The 15,933-nt window shown below is 36.6% G+C and overlaps 1 protein-coding gene across 2 annotated transcripts; it reads right to left on the bottom strand.

Annotated features, from left to right (window-relative positions):
* Nucleotides 1–305: 305 nt before the first annotated feature.
* Nucleotides 306–15,642, bottom strand: LOC144559237 (U5 small nuclear ribonucleoprotein helicase). Of its 2 annotated transcripts, XM_078308240.1 has the most exons (36): nt 15,574–15,637; nt 15,403–15,524; nt 14,990–15,042; nt 14,464–14,632; nt 13,599–14,025; nt 13,261–13,326; nt 13,042–13,146; nt 12,668–12,970; nt 12,447–12,563; nt 12,285–12,344; nt 12,046–12,117; nt 11,667–11,945; nt 11,134–11,199; nt 10,733–11,044; nt 9,438–9,701; nt 8,472–9,113; nt 8,151–8,375; nt 7,694–7,876; nt 7,096–7,380; nt 6,878–6,994; nt 6,278–6,679; nt 5,789–5,968; nt 5,565–5,714; nt 4,863–5,054; nt 4,707–4,772; nt 4,464–4,619; nt 4,237–4,380; nt 4,060–4,127; nt 3,794–3,959; nt 3,649–3,711; nt 3,423–3,518; nt 3,005–3,172; nt 2,459–2,629; nt 2,205–2,354; nt 1,357–1,488; nt 306–706 (listed from the first exon to the last, which is right to left on the bottom strand). In XM_078308240.1, the coding sequence occupies exons 2-36, from the start codon at nt 15,507–15,509 to the stop codon at nt 632–634; spliced, it is 6,231 nt and encodes a 2,076-aa protein (XP_078164366.1). In that variant the 5' UTR covers nt 15,510–15,524; nt 15,574–15,637; the 3' UTR covers nt 306–631. The 2 variants fall into 2 exon arrangements, with proteins under 2 accessions (XP_078164366.1, XP_078164365.1); XM_078308239.1 differs by having other exon boundaries at nt 15,403–15,642.
* Between the last annotated feature and the right edge of the window lie 291 nt (nt 15,643–15,933).

The raw sequence follows: 15,933 nt of genomic DNA, 5'->3' as shown, positions 1-15,933 counted from the left end.
AAAAATAGGCACATGATAAGACGTTTATTCAACATATAAGACACCTGGTGGACAAACAGAACTACAATGAGACCAAATGCCAAATTGTCATCGCACACGACGTGGTCAGCAGGGTACTGAGAGTTATAGCAAGAGAAAAATATAAAACTATTCTCCCAACAAGAGCAAGGATGTGACGGCGCTCGTACATGACAAGAGCTTTCAAATACAACAATGGTATATTGTCCTCTAGGTGTATCCTTGAGAAGCAAGATGCCTGACGAGGAATTTTGCAGGATTATTCTGTGTTATGTTAGCTGTCTTGGGTACTATATCGAGAAATTGCAATAAGAAACTAGTCAGAGGTGTTGTACAGAATTATTTATTTTAATACAATTGTTGGTGGACTAGTCCGTTAACCTTGCAAAAAAAAAAAGTGTATTTTAGATGTATGCTGTAGGATCATATATTCTACATCCCCAGTTTGGTACTGGTGTCAATCTCTGTTGATTGTACAAATTACCATTTTGCTCTCATCAACCAAAGATCATAGTCATCTGTTCTCAATCTCGTGTCACCAAAATCGAAATTCTACAACAGTAGGTATTGTTGCGTTTCTTCAAATTGGTTTCAAACTGACAAGCAAACAATATCAGTTGATTTTCGGGAGGGAATGCTCCTGCTCAAATCCTAGGTAGCAATCTGACACTAGTATCAGTTTTGTTTCCTGGAGCAAAAAAAATAAAATAAAATAAGGAGAGAATCAGAACATGACTTCGGCCATTTTTTTTTCAGTTGTTTATCTGTCTTCTTGCCTTGTTAAGTATTCAGGGTACTAATTGGCAGTAATCAGTCACTATTTGTAACAGGAGAAATTTCAGATAATAAAAAATCTGTAGTAATATCCAAAAATAATAATTAACAGTACAAGTGAGACAATTTCAAAAGAGATGGGATTATGTACATCGCGAATTAACTCCATGTTTTAATTCATGCCCATTTATTGTGATTTCAAGGTCCAAACAGCCGATCCGGACCACTTAACATGATCTTCCAATTAAAATGTATTTGGAGACCAAATTTTACATATTTTGGAAAAATATTATTAATTTTTTAGATAGGTACAAAATAGTTTGTTTTCAGAAAATTCTAGACAATACAAAAACAGCAATTTTTTACTTGTCTAAAAAAAATAGTAAAAAGTTCCGAAAAAATGTAAAATTTGGTCTCCAAGCACATTTTAATATGGTGATCATGTTAAGCGGTTCGGATCAGCTGTTTGGGCCTTGAAATCACAAAATATGGGCGCGATACATTAGTCCATCTCATTTCAAAAACTAGAAAAATGGAAGCACCATGAAAAAGAGATATCCTGACCTGAAGGTCAAAAGGAGTTTTTGGTAATTCCATTTGAGTAACTAAGCGGCCAGTGAAACTTATCCTTTTCAGAGCATATAATTCTGAATTCGCAACATTACCCAAAACCAACCACCAAGCTTCATCTTTTACCTGAAAACTCAAAAGAACCAAACAAATATAGAATGTAAACTATAACATATTCTTTAACTCGGCACCAATTGGCCCTCAATTTTTTGTTCGTCTTTGCTAAACTTGCGTTGTCTCCTATATATATCACTATGACAATTAGTAATCTCTGCATCTAGAAATACATGCTTCACCATTCTTGCTGATGCAGACCGTTTTTTGCTCACATTGGAGAACCTTTCGAGATACTTGCATTTTACTAGAAACATTTGTTTTTTCTGACATGGATAGTGATGTCAGCATTCCAATAGTCTTTGGAGGAGGGAGGGGGGGGGGGGGGTCAAGGAACAAATTGCAAATTGAAGTTCAGTTCCCAAAATTTACCCTTCTTATTATATCATCTCACATAATAACAGGTACAGGCAAAATAAACCCCAAGAAGTAAATTGCCATGATTGAAGGCATGCGAGTGTTTAAAGAGGTCCAAGAATGACAATTGAAAAAAATAAAAAAGCAATAGTCGAATAACATGTGTTGAGTCAACAAGGCTACAAAACATATATTGAACCAAGAAGCTCTAGCAAATCAAAGTTTAATAGCAGATTAATGTACTATAAATTGAGTTAAATGGTACTTAAAAATGATTTGACGGCTATTTTTAGGAATTTCCAGGAGTTGTTTATATTCCAAAAAGTAAAATCTATTTTAATTTCATCAGAATTACTAAAGAAAAATCTCACCTTGGGGTATCTTGGGGAAAATGATCTTGATCCAGACTTCCTGATATTTGTATTTTCCAATTTAATTTTCAGAATTGTAGACTTTGACACTCCAGTTTCTCTCTTCTGAAGGAAGAGCTTAACTTGTATTTGCGGGAAGTATTGTAGTTCCTACAAAACATTTAAACTTCAATAAGGGCAAAATTGAGGAGAAGAAAAATGATTATCAAGCACCCAAGTATTGGAAATGGATATTAGTGTAATAGAGTACGTACTTTATACAAGTCAAACAATTGGTGGGGCCTAAGCAGCCATTGTAAATTTTCATATGATTGATTGAACATCTCTGGTACTGTAAAAATTCCAGATTTATTTAGCTGAGATAGGAGATCGCTATTCATAGACGGTAACATCCAAAGGGGTGAATCTCTCTCAAACCAGATTCCCTGGAAAATATATATAAAAATAAAAATAAAAAATAACACATATAACTGATCTATATATTACCAAAAGCAAAATTCAGCATATAAAAAGGAAAACAATCAACTGTTACAGTTCTGCAAATATAACCAACAAATTAACCAAATTCAAAATGAAAGCATACATACTGACAATACAACAGTCTGTATAAAAAAATTATACTTAATTACTATTGTTATTTCATTTTCATCACATAATTCATTATATCTTAGTTGCCACTGATATAAAACTATAAATCTTTAACACTAAATATAGTCTCATATGGATAACTACATTTCGCTATCAAAAGATTTCGGTGAGCATAATCATTTGTAAAAAGAAAAACAAAAAGAGTTGTGTACCTGCATAATCATTTGTAAGAGACGCATACAAGTCAAAGTGCTCATGAGCCACCCACTGTTGGCACATATGTCAATCATAGCTTGTATAATTCGAATACTTTGATCCAAAACAGATTTCAAGTCTGTCACATAGTCTGTGATCGGTAGTTCAGCCCTAGAGAAGTGTGCCTAACAAAAAAAAAAAAAAACACATCAGTACAAGCATTGCCTAAATAAACTAGAGCCCCGACACCACCCCCAAATAGAAATGATATTTATATGACGACGATGATGATTATGATAATAACAATAATGTAATGATAGTGATACTTGTACAATAACAACAACAACAACAACACAATAATAATTGATATAATTAATAATGATAGTGATAGTGACAATGATGACGACGGGGATGATAATAATTAACCATAGGTACCTGAAAGAGCAAATTTGCTTTAACATGGGGATCATCTAGGTGGTGCTCATCAACCTTCAATGGCACCTTTTCAGATAAATTTTTGTTGTAATTTTCCTGAGATTACATTTATCAGCAGTTAGATATTGAGAGCATCAAGATCTAAAAATAACAGTAAAAGAAACAATGTTATAGTGGAATCAAGGGTCTATCTAAATAATAACTAAGATATGAACGCAGAATTCACCTCATTGTGCCGAACAGGTAGCTCATCAAATTCTGAGGCAAGAGAAAGGATATCCAAGAAAACCTACAGCATTCATGAGTTTAATTGAAAAAATTGCCAAAATAGAGCGGAAATACGTATTGTTTAAAAATTGGGCTGTACTTACTTCAAGGGATGTATTTGAGCCGATTTTTGAGCCAAACATAGACACAGTTCGGTAACTAAGATAGTATTGTGACGCAATTGAACCAAGCATCAAAGACTTCACTAAATTTTCTTCCACTTTTATGCATCCACTGTCTTCTAGGTCTTCAAATGTAGTTTCTACTAATCTAATTGTTGTGATAAATGATTTTCTTAGCAAATATATAAAATGCATCTACATAAAAGTGTAATGTTTTTTCTTTGGAGTCCATGGTGCAAGTGAGGTACCTTGAGAGGTACAAGTTCACAGAGTGAGCTTCGGTATTTTCTAAATCATAATAAGATGGATTTGCAACCTGTTGAAGAACAAATTATTTATCAGGAACTACCAACATTATATTTATAACTCCATTCGGAGCATTGCACAATACTAATCATGAGAGAGAATAATCATAAAATTCATACCAGGCGACGAAACAAATAGGTCCAAGTGAGATAATGGACAGCATCTTCCTTATGGCTAATAGTACCAGAAACTATCTCTGCATTTATGTGATTTTGCAAGCACTCCCTCAGACTACTCTCGACTGGGAAGGGTTCATAAAGGAACTGTAATTCAATATATAGAAGGGCAAGTAAATCAATAAAATTTTCGAGTTCATTGTTTGAGTTTATCAATAAAATGTACCAACCTTCTTATAGAAGCTCTTTTTCGGTTCATGTACAAGAATAACAGCTTTACCATGCTGGTCGAACTGTGGACGACCCGCACGCCCCATCATCTGCAAAATATCTGTAATAGGAAAATCTACATATCTCTTCGTCTTCCCATCAAAGAACTCAGTTCCCTGAAAACATTATTAAATTTAAGAAATTACTCTTTTTTTAGAACAGGTTGAATGGCTCAATAAGAACAGTTTGGTGGTTCTTTTCACCTTAATAATCACCAGGTGAGCAGGAAGGTTCACACCCCATGCCAACGTGCTTGTGCATACTAGTATCTGTGGTATATACAGTAGTGAAGAACGGTAAATATTGTGGGTATCATAATGTAAGAGACATGCCTAGTGGAAAATTTAATAACATAGAACCTGGATCTTGTTGTTTGCAAAGAGTTCTTCAACCAACGACCTATCTTTATCATTCAACCCTGCATGATGGAGCCCAATCCCAAATTGAAGGGTGTGCCTTAAATTACTATCTTTCACTTGAGAAAGAACCATGTCAAGAGTGTTCTCAGATATGTTTAAAAATTGCCTTGGTTTTTCATCTGAGGCTGCGAGCTACAAAACAATATAGAGAGAATTGAAAAGATGCAATAGTATTTTGTATAATATAACAATATGTGATTCTTTGCTTTTTAAGTAGGACGTTAATGCCTCAGATTTTATTGACATGCACAACCACCAAAATGAAGATCGAGATATAAGAATCCAATACACACCTGGTATTGAACCAATAACCACTTTGGTACCAATAGGCCAAATTTTGGTGGCTTTTTCATGGGTATGTCAATTTCTTTCGTAAAGTAAAACAGCATGTAACTTTTCTTTGCCAAATTTGGATGTCAAGAGCCTCCGGTTATTCTTTGATGCATACTACCACCAAAATAAAGATCATAGAAAACAATTCAGGATGCACCTGGTGTAGAGCCAATACCCAATTTATTACCAATTGGTCCAATTTTGGTCGATTGGTTTTTAATGGGTACAATTGAGGATAAAAGAAAGCTTAAGATTATACAAATTAGATTAGCCTAGGTATTCAAAGAAAGATCAGATTCAAAATAAAACCTGTATAAGATCAAGTGCAGTAAGCCTAGTCTGTCGGCGCGATGAGACAAAAATAAGAACTGGTTTTGCAGGGGAGTGGGTACATATTGCTGCATATGCTGGTTTATTCATGCTATTCATTCTGGGGCAGTAGAATTTTCCAGGATATCCCTATATTCACACACACAAAAAATAAAAAAACATGCATTGAGTTTCAAATTGAATAAAACCATTTTGTTACATACCTGAATGTGGACTTCAAGAGGCACAGGCCTCACACTGGGCTTGAAATTAAATAGACCTTGATCTTCAACACCCAGCCAATCTGCCAAGTCCCGCGCATTGGCTAAAGCTGTTGAAAGCCCCACAAAACGTATCACTCGTTCTGTTTGTGAAGAAATATATCTCATTCTAGACACAATCACCTGTAACGTTAATCATAAAATTCACACCAAATGAGGAACTGAGTTTGTTAGTTGTCTTACATTTTTCTATATTGATTTTTGCATAAGCAGTCTTAAACATCCCTACAAAAGTAGATCAAACAAAATGTTATTATTAATTTGCAGTTTTGCACAACGACCAATGCACAATGTGCTCTCAGCACATTTACTGATCGGTGCACAACAGATAGCTGTACTCGACAAACCAATTTGACATGAAGGGCACTTATGGAAGAAGTGATTTTCGGAATATACATGCATATATAAAAATTCCTAATATTAAAGGGTTACCTCAAGAATAGGACCACGATCAGCACCCAAAAGGTGAATCTCATCGAGGATCATAAGCCCGACTTTCATGACATAGCTTCGGCTGTGCCAATTCCGGCTAATACCGTCCCATTTTTCAGGTGTAGAAATTATGATGTCTGCCGACAATAGTGCCATCATGTCAGGAGTAAAGTCACCTGTCATCTCAACCATTTTCTTCCCCAGTTGAGACACAAGCCGTTGTCTCCAGTCATTCATTCTTTCCCGAACAATGGCTTTCAAAGGAGCAATGTACACCACCTTCATGTCAGGTTGTGTGCTGAAAAGATGAAGCATTGCCAGCTCAGCAGATATGGTTTTACCACTTCCTGTAGGAGCTCCAAGTAGGACATTGGTATTTGTGTGGTACAGAACATGAAAAGCCTGACATCAATTTACAAGAGAAAAAGAAAAATTAACTTATCTATAAATTCCTGATGTGCCTTCTAAAGTTCTAATAAAATCATGCCCCCTCATAATGGGGAAGAGAGAGAGATCATCAATATCGTTCCAAAAGCCAACGAAAATTTCTTCGAATGCAAAAAAAATATTACTAACAAGAAGTAACTACTACTGACAAACCTGAGTCTGGATAGGATTGAAATGGGAGAATCTGTACAAAGATTCATAATTTTCATTGCCAAGGGCACTTAAAGGAAGAGGCTTCAAATCCAAGAGCTCAGTATGTGATATTTGAGTCTGAAATCATATAAAACATATTAAATACACTGGAACTACACAAGTCACTATTTAATAAGTTTCTAACAATCATCACAAAAACTAAAAGAGGCTATGATCACCTCTGGCAAGGTCAGATTGTTAAAGGAGACAGTGAAGAGTGACTCAGCCTGTAGCCAAGAATCTGAAATAGCACGTATGTAATACTGAGGTGGATGTGGCTCAAAAATAGGCACGGTGAAAGAGACCTTCTGTGGCACCCCATTTGCCATCTTCTTTGTTAAGGTGAACAGTTCATTGTGGTAAATATGATCGTTTTCAGAATCTTCAACAAATATCCACCATCGTAGGGAGGTACCATGGTGGCGGTCCTTCCATACAAATTCCGGAGTCATATGTAAATCCACCTACAAACAAAAAATTTATTAAAGCAAATGCTAATTTAACCACTGTAAAAAGCTGAGCTTATGTATTGAAGACTTGTAAAAAATTAAATTTTATTTTTATGAGAAGGAAACAAGAAAGATTAAGTATTGTAAAGATATTAGACAATCTTCAATTATTTAAGTGCAACACTGAAAACTGATTACAATAATGCTTGCTTGAGTTTTGTGAATTGCCATCTTTACCTTTTGTTTACTAAATACTTCGGGGAGATCTCAATTGATGCTCACATATCAGATATAACTAACAAAATAAAAATTAAGAACCAAGGCATACCTTGAGCACAGTGCGAGTGATGGGGCTGACGGAACAAGATAGGTTGACATAAGGGAAGTAACTAAGGTACTGTTTGATCAATTTTCCTCCAGGACTATAACGAACCAAGGCACCGATATCTTTCTCCTCCATGTCATACAGCCGGTCGAGATCAGCTCCTCTCTCTTCAATCTTTCTTATTATCTGATTTCATATATATGCATATATTGTTAAGGTTTCAGGGGGCATGTGGACAGACCATAAAAAAAATAATAATAATAAAACCATCGCAGTCTTATCATAATTGTGCAGACTTTCAAATTGCACTCAGTAAAATATCAAAACTGTTGGCGTATAGCTGTAATTAATAGTAACATGGTTTTCATATCACAAGGTTCACTTCTTTAATCTACCTAACCCAGGTGCTGAGGAAGAGCTTCTCCTTAAAAGAAATATATTTATTTACACTAAAACAGACCTGAGGTGAGAGATCCTGGTCAAACTGCCTGAGAGGATGCTGATGGGGCCATATTTGCCGGTCCACGGCTTTGCAGTAGTCCAAGAGCAATGAAGACATCTCACACCACCCCCTTCGCAAGCAAACCTCAAACAGTGCACGCATGATGCGACCCAGGTTTGCGCTTATGTAGGATGCATCAGAGATTAGAGAGAAGCTGTCAATTGAACCCCTCGAGATAAACACCTAGCAAATAAACAATATGGTTGCATTTTCTATTAATATACACAAATATGTTATAACTCTATTAAGCTGACATAACATATTGGAAAAGTGAAGAACCTGAATGAGAATTGAAATTTTCCCGTATTTCTCCACCATGCCACCTTTGACCTCAATGGGACAAGACGATCTCAACAAATTCTCGAGCTCATCCTGCTCCTCTTCCCTCACAGCAATGTTCTCAAACTCTGACGAGTGCGCCACCATGTTGATCACCTCGCTTTCGTTCATGTGCCGCCTGAGCATCTCATTATACATCTCCACGCTAGAGTACCTGAGATAATAGTGACTAGCAATTCGACCGAGCTCAGTACAGTAAAAGTTGCCACTTTTCTCATCATACCGCATCATTTTTGCTTTGTCTAGAGCTCGTGCAGCATCAACTATAAAAGATCTTTGTTTAGCACCTAGAGAAGGATCAGCTATGACCTCCTCCCAAGCTATGCCATAGACCAAGGGATTCGATTTCATCCTTATAAATAAATATGTATAACCAAGCCACGCACATGCCTCCTTTATATTTGTTACAGTCCCAAGTGCCACCTCAGCATTCAAATTATCTTTCAACATTTCAACAAACTGGCTTTCAATAGGAAGTTGACTAGTCAACAACCTTAGATAATATGCCAACTTGTCATGAGTTGTGATTATTATTCCCTCCCCACTTTTGTCAAACTGTGGCCTTCCAGCACGTCCAAAGATCTTCAGAAAAGGATATCAGAATTAGATACAATTCAAAATTAATGAATAAACTTTTTTTCACATCAAACACAATCCCCAGCAAAGCTAGGAAGCGCATTCCTAATAGAATAAGATCCTCTCTACAACTGTGTTGTTCCCTTTTCATCTTCAAAAGAGGCCTACAGGACCCCCTAATACTGTCTCTCTCCTCCACAAAAGGAAGGGAGGTTTAGAATATTTTGAAGAAATTGACAGAGGAGAGTATAAATATTAGCTTCCATGGTAACACGATACATAACGATTTTCAGAAGAAGAAATTGAGCAACTTTTACATTCTATTTGTACCTGCATCACATCAAGCATTCCCAAATCTCGCCATCCACCAGCCTTGGGATCATAGATTTGCGTACCCTTTATAACAACAGTGTGTGCTGGTAGATTCACACCCCACGCCAGTGTAGCAGTACACACAAGGACCTTTAAAAGGCCATCAGAGAACATACGCTCTGTCAATCCTCTGTCTGAACGAAGCATGCCTGCATGGTGAATTCCAAACCCAGCCTCAAAGAACTCCGCCACCTCTCGATTTCTTGATCTTGAAACTTCTTTCTGGTAAAAAAAATTTTTTTAAAAAAAAGAGCAAGAAAAAGCTTTGAGAATCAGTTACAGGGAGAAGTTAAAAAAAAAAAGAATCAGGTCTAATTTCGCAAAGGTGCCCTTTCTGTCATATACAAAAAACCAAAAACCGCTCCCAAAACAATCCCCTTATTTAAATCATGTTGTGCATAATCCCTTCTAGACTAGATAGCAAAAATATGACGAGTAGGTCTTCTTGCATTTTACATGCAATTAATATTCTAGGTTTAGAAGTGGAGCAAAAGCTTAAAACTAGATGATTGTCCATATCATCAACACAAATTGCTGGGGCACAACGGTCAGAATCATGGTCTTATTTGGTGGGTATGTTGTGAAGTAACCTTAGAAGTTAAAGGTGCATAAATTGCTTCCTTATGTCTTTGGATCAATATTGGAGATTAGCAAAGCATTTTAATATTTTAGCATATGTTTCTGGGTATCTGTAAGTGAATAACATTGAGAATTGGAAAAGATGATTAATTCAAAGAGAATCTCAAAACAACCTGCATGCAAGGCATTCTAAAATTGAAATGATAATTTATCATGATATATATGTCAATTGCTTCTTAATCCCAATTGTTTGTTCCTCATAAGATCTGCAACATGGCAATACTAAAAGTAGGAACAAAACTTAGACTAAAGATAATACAATCTTATCATTTTAAGAATATTTCCCTATAAATCTAACGCCTGAGATTTCTCTGAAGCAATGACAATTCCAACTCATGATGACTGATAGCCTATATCCATAACATAGTATCTTAAGGTAAAAATTTTAATCCCCAATATTGACAGCATGCTAAACAAAGATTACTGAACACTGTAACTCAAAGCTAGATCTAGTTATACCACCGATTATAAACCTGGGATGGTGGATCAAATGGAAATTGGATGAGTGTCCTGACTACTGACTGACACTGAAAGGGTCTCAGGATTTGTGCACAAAAATTAAAATCTTGAGAAAAAAATGCAAAAGTGTAAAATAAAATGTGCAAGTATTCAACCTTCATTAGAGAGAACTTCGGATGATCATTGTTCATGAAGAGCTCTAGCTGCTCAGCATTAGCGGCCAAATCAATTAATGTTCTAGCAGTTTTTCCTGTGTCCTTGCGAGAATGCACAAACACCATGGCTTGGTGGCCTTGTTTAATTGATTCCACCACCTTGTCATAGCATACTCTGTTGAAGAGATCAAGCCTTTTCGCATAGTCCCTCTCACTGATTCCAATGTATTGCTGTGCCAGAGGGACTGGGCGGTAACTTGAGTCGAAGAAGAACAGGCCAGTACTTGGATTGACCCTCAGAAACTGTGCAACCTGTTAAATATATTAAATAGAAGTTAAAATACAATAGGACCAAAGTAGCATGGTAAGAAATAAGGTGGTAATTAAAAATAAATACATACATCCAGATAATTTGGTAAGGTAGCAGACAGGCCAACAATTCGTATCATGGATTGGGTCGATTCAACCTGCAAAAGAGGTGCAATAAAATACTTCACAAAAAATAATTTGCAAAACTATATTCCAAAGAGGTGATCAATACATTTTGCATTAACAAAAGTTTCAATCTGAAGAAAGGAGGAAATGTGGTTACTTCTATTAAAACACATGTGCAATACAAAGAAATATATATTTTCCTGACAATCAAACTCTATTTAAGAGTCACATCAGAGGTGGAAAATCAATCGAAAAATTGCCTTACAAAGTAGGAAACAACTTTGCTAGATAGCAAAGGCATTTACAAAATGGCCAGTGTGCCTTTTTTTTTATCTGTTCCTTTTATCCAATAGCACATTCTACCTTCTATTATCCAGTAACATTGTTCCCTCAAATTATTCTTTTGCAGTGTACATGAGGCCCTAGTTTATATTATTTCTTGCTCCAAAAGAACAAGAGAGAATAACTTACATGCAGCGACATACATAAGAGAGCTTACTTGGCGAAGAGTCCGGGCAACAAGTGCCTCAATTACAGGGCCTCTCTCATCATTGAGTAAGTGTACTTCATCAATGATTAAAAGCTTGACCAGCATCGACAAAGACATGTCACTGCTCTTGCGAGTAATCACATCCCACTTCTCGGGAGTTGTGACTATCATCTGGGTTTCTTCCAGCTCTTTCCTCGATAGTTGCATATCACCAGTGAGTTCTCTCACCAAGAGGTTTAACGGTCCAAGACGACGGCCAAATGTAGCTGTCACCTCTGCTGCTAAAGCCTAGTAATGAGCATATCTTACAAGATTACAATGCAAAAAAATCATACCTCTTAAAACAAACAAGATAGAATATTGAAAAAGATTAAAAAAAAATTTGCACCTTCATTGGAGCTACATATACTATCTTGAATTCATTTTTATGCAATATGCCTTCCCTAAAGTGTTGCTTAATCTGCAAATTCCATGATATTATCAGCTCAGGTATTCCTCATAATAACTTAGCTTTAGAGATAACGGCAACATGTGCGAGAGTATAATTGTGGCCTACAAGTCTTGAATAAAACAATAAGGGGCAAAACAATTTCTTTACAGTTCGAAACAAATTCTAAATCATATTACCTCATGAAGAATTGCAATCATTGCGATGTTCGTTTTACCAGCACCAGTAGGGGCACAAACCTGGAATTTTGTTCACCAAATCAATCAGTGCCAAAAAAAAACATCCATACTCCTTCACAAAAGTAAATGAAATACAAATAATGCAAAAGAGTAGTCTAGTACCAGGATATTCTCATTTGTGTTATAAGTGGCATGATAAATGCGGCTTTGGATGCGGTTGAGAGTTTTGTAACCATGGAAAGCAGCTTGTGCAAATTCATCCAACTCCTTTATCTCAATCTAATAATACAAAAACAGCAACCAAAGAGTCAAAGGCACAAGCAAGTAAATTTAGAGAAAAAAGATGACTCTTTTTTTTAATGAAAGGCACTCATAGAAGTTACCAGCTTCTCATTAGGTCCCATTGCAGATGTTAGAGTTGCAGGTATCTTAACCTCTTCGTAGCCAGGATAGTTTGACCTACTTGTTCCTTTAGGAAGTGCAGTTATTGAAAGTGAATTCTGGTCTCCAGTTCCAATCACATCATCAAATGGTTGTTTTCTCTCACTTGCTAAGAGTAGGGAGGTAAAGCTGTCAGCCACAGCTAACTCATCAGTGGCACCATTTTCTGCACCCCTTTTGTTGCGCTTCTCTTCTTTCCTTCTGAGCTTGTCAACTTGTTTGGCGGATTCTGTTTGTATCGTTACCTATCAAACAGATATTTTATTGGATCCTAGCTCAATAACAGTTCAGACATACACAAGAATCAAATGTCTACCTGGGTACCATAGCTCGGCATCTTAGATTGGCCACTGGAAGTTGTGTTCTTAGTTTTCAGTATATGTAACCCATGCTGGATTGTACTGACAAGTTCCTTTCGGTGCTACCAAACAAATAAAAAATAAAAAAAAAATTAGTACGTAAAATTGATTCTGAAAAAAAAAAGGAAATGATAAAGCAAAATAAGATAGTAAATGGCATGCTCTACTGTTCTTACCGACAAAATATCTTGCACCATATCAAAAGCACTGTCACCAACCAAGTCCAACAAATCACCTGCTATCTACAAAAGAAAAGCTTGTACAAGTTGTTATAACTTGTAAACTAAATTACAGTTATTTTGTTACCAAGGTAAGAAATTACCCTCGGCTATCCACCAAATCTGCCTTTTTACAATATCAAGGAACCTTCTATACATCATCTCCATAACATGTCCAACCAACTATTCAATTTTGACAAATTGCAAGGATATCGAATCATAGGAATAATTTTTTCTTTCTTTTTTTCGAGGAAAAGAGTCATAGGCATAACTAAGAAGTGATTTTTTGGGTTTACCTCATCCCCTTGTTTGTTCAAAAGTAGAACCCTTGACAAGGCCATTGCCAGGTCATCACCTGACAACTGCGAGCCTCCACCTCCAGCTATCCTGTCACAAGCCTCTTTCAGCCACCTAAGATTCACAGAGCCCCTCTTATCAGTTGTATAATAATTCTGCAGCATAGGCTGATCATCATATAGCCCCATTTGAAATTTATCATCATCTTCTTCTATCGGAACATCAACAAGGAATCGAGAAGGGATGTTAAAATTCAAGTCAGAGCCAAATTCGAAGGAGCTATCTTGGGACCCACTAGTAACGATTGACGCCGGTCGTTCCTCATTTTCCATGTGCTGGAGGGAGGACAATTTGTGGGCTAAGGAAGCTACCTTCAGTATACTGGCATCTGAGATGCGATATCCAACAAGCCTCTGCATCTCGGACCTAATAATGACTGCATAAATAAATATAATCCGTCCAAATGCATGCGCACACAAGACATTCACTGATGCACGGGTGCATAGAGACAAGAGGAGCCATAGGAGAGAGGATGCATCTTCCAAAAGGAAGACTCAATAATTACTACAATACTGGTCAGTAGCACTTGCACACCGTTTGATTTTGGTGAAAATAAGCAATAATTATACTGCCAAGGATGAACGACTGCAAGATTCAGGTCTTGTACACACATTAGCACTATGCCCCAGTCATTAAGTTCAAATGCTAACATTAAATAAGCTTGCTACCAGCCCAAGATCAACCCAGCCTATATGTCACTACTTAGAACTTTAAGTTTCTGGTCTGACTGGTATATTACCACCATACAAGATTGCAATCAATTTTTAGCACTTCAACCATGATAATATAGGAAAAATACTATACCTCTTTTCAGGAGATATGACCCTAATCTCATCATGTCTAGCATCTACGCTGCTAAATAAATCGTACATTGCTTTTGCAACCTGGCGAAACTCCTCCGAGACCATCTCACTGTTTAATTCAACCAAGGCTCCGAGAAATTGCCTATATGCTTGTCTCACATCACTCGAAGCTGCCAAGATATAAACATCAAATTGGGATTACAGAATAAAAAAGGATTCTGGAAACCTAAACAAGTTTAGAGTTATGGGTAAGGGGATATTGAAAACAGAGATAGGTAGAGAGAGAGAGAATTCAATCCAAATATTTATTTCATCCTTGATTGTGTAACCGTATTACAGATATCATTTTAATCAGGCTAGGTAGTATTGATACACCTGTACCAATATACGGTAGCAAACCTCAGACCATACAATTACAGTTGTATAAGCAATATACCAAGCCTGCAGCCCGTTGGGTCAGTCATATCACCCAAAAAATCAACGAAAAAACTAAATTGATTGATTCTATTTAGAATGGTGATGTTTACCTTCTTCCCAATTAGGCACCAATTTCTTGGCAAGTTCTGAATCATCAGTTGACCTGGGAAAATGTGCACAAAACTACTATTCTCAGAATGCATGAAAATATAATGGCCATCACTAAATGCTCCTGTTATGAAGCTATAATGTTTCCTTATGTACAAATCACAGCCGCAATCATTATTGCAGCCGGTCCAGCTAAACACTACAAGACAGTCAAGTCTGGTATGTATAGTAGGCAATGACCTACTTAAAAAAAGGGCTGCTATGTACAAATTCAATATAACTGGTGCATAATTGAACACAGAGACAGATAAGCAAGACAGGAAAGTCCCATTTTCGCAGCGATACTAAGCCAAACAGGTACAGTGTTAGTTGCTACAGGTACCAGAACCGCAGATTAAAAAAAATAATCTGAAACCTTCTCGATTTGAGGTTTTGGAGGAGGGTTTTGCGGCGAAGATAGGCCTCGTCGATGTCGTAATGACCTCTCAGCGCACCAGTTAGGCGAGGCAATTGAACCAGCATCTCGACTCTAAATTCTAGATACCCTTGCCTAGGACTGAGAGGTCTGCTTTTTATTCGGGGGTTCAGATGCTTGCCTCGGGACTCGGGAAGTCGGGTTTTTCCACCTTCCTCGCCTCGTTTTTTTCTTTTCTTCTGATTCGCTACCTATGGAACTTGGCAGCCACGCTGACAGCCTGACTCAGCGGCGGAGATAGGAAAATTTCTAGTGTGCCCATCTTAACTTTTTTTTTTTTTTTTTCCATCTTAACTTTCAAAATAGTTAATTTTCTCATTACAACACTACAATATTTAATATACCCATTCAAATTAAACATCATTTCTTCTTTGCCCATTTAATTATTTAATATTTTATTTAATTATTTCAAAAATTAAATTGACCAATATACACTCTAATTTTAAATAGACATGTTCATTATTTCTAAAT

This window comes from Carex rostrata, chromosome 9 (genome assembly GCF_964058835.1).
Source record: "Carex rostrata chromosome 9, lpCarRost1.2, whole genome shotgun sequence".
Taxonomy (NCBI): domain Eukaryota; kingdom Viridiplantae; phylum Streptophyta; class Magnoliopsida; order Poales; family Cyperaceae; genus Carex; species Carex rostrata.
Note: the sequence above shows the minus strand (reverse complement) of the source record. Positions and strands in the feature narration are given on the sequence as shown.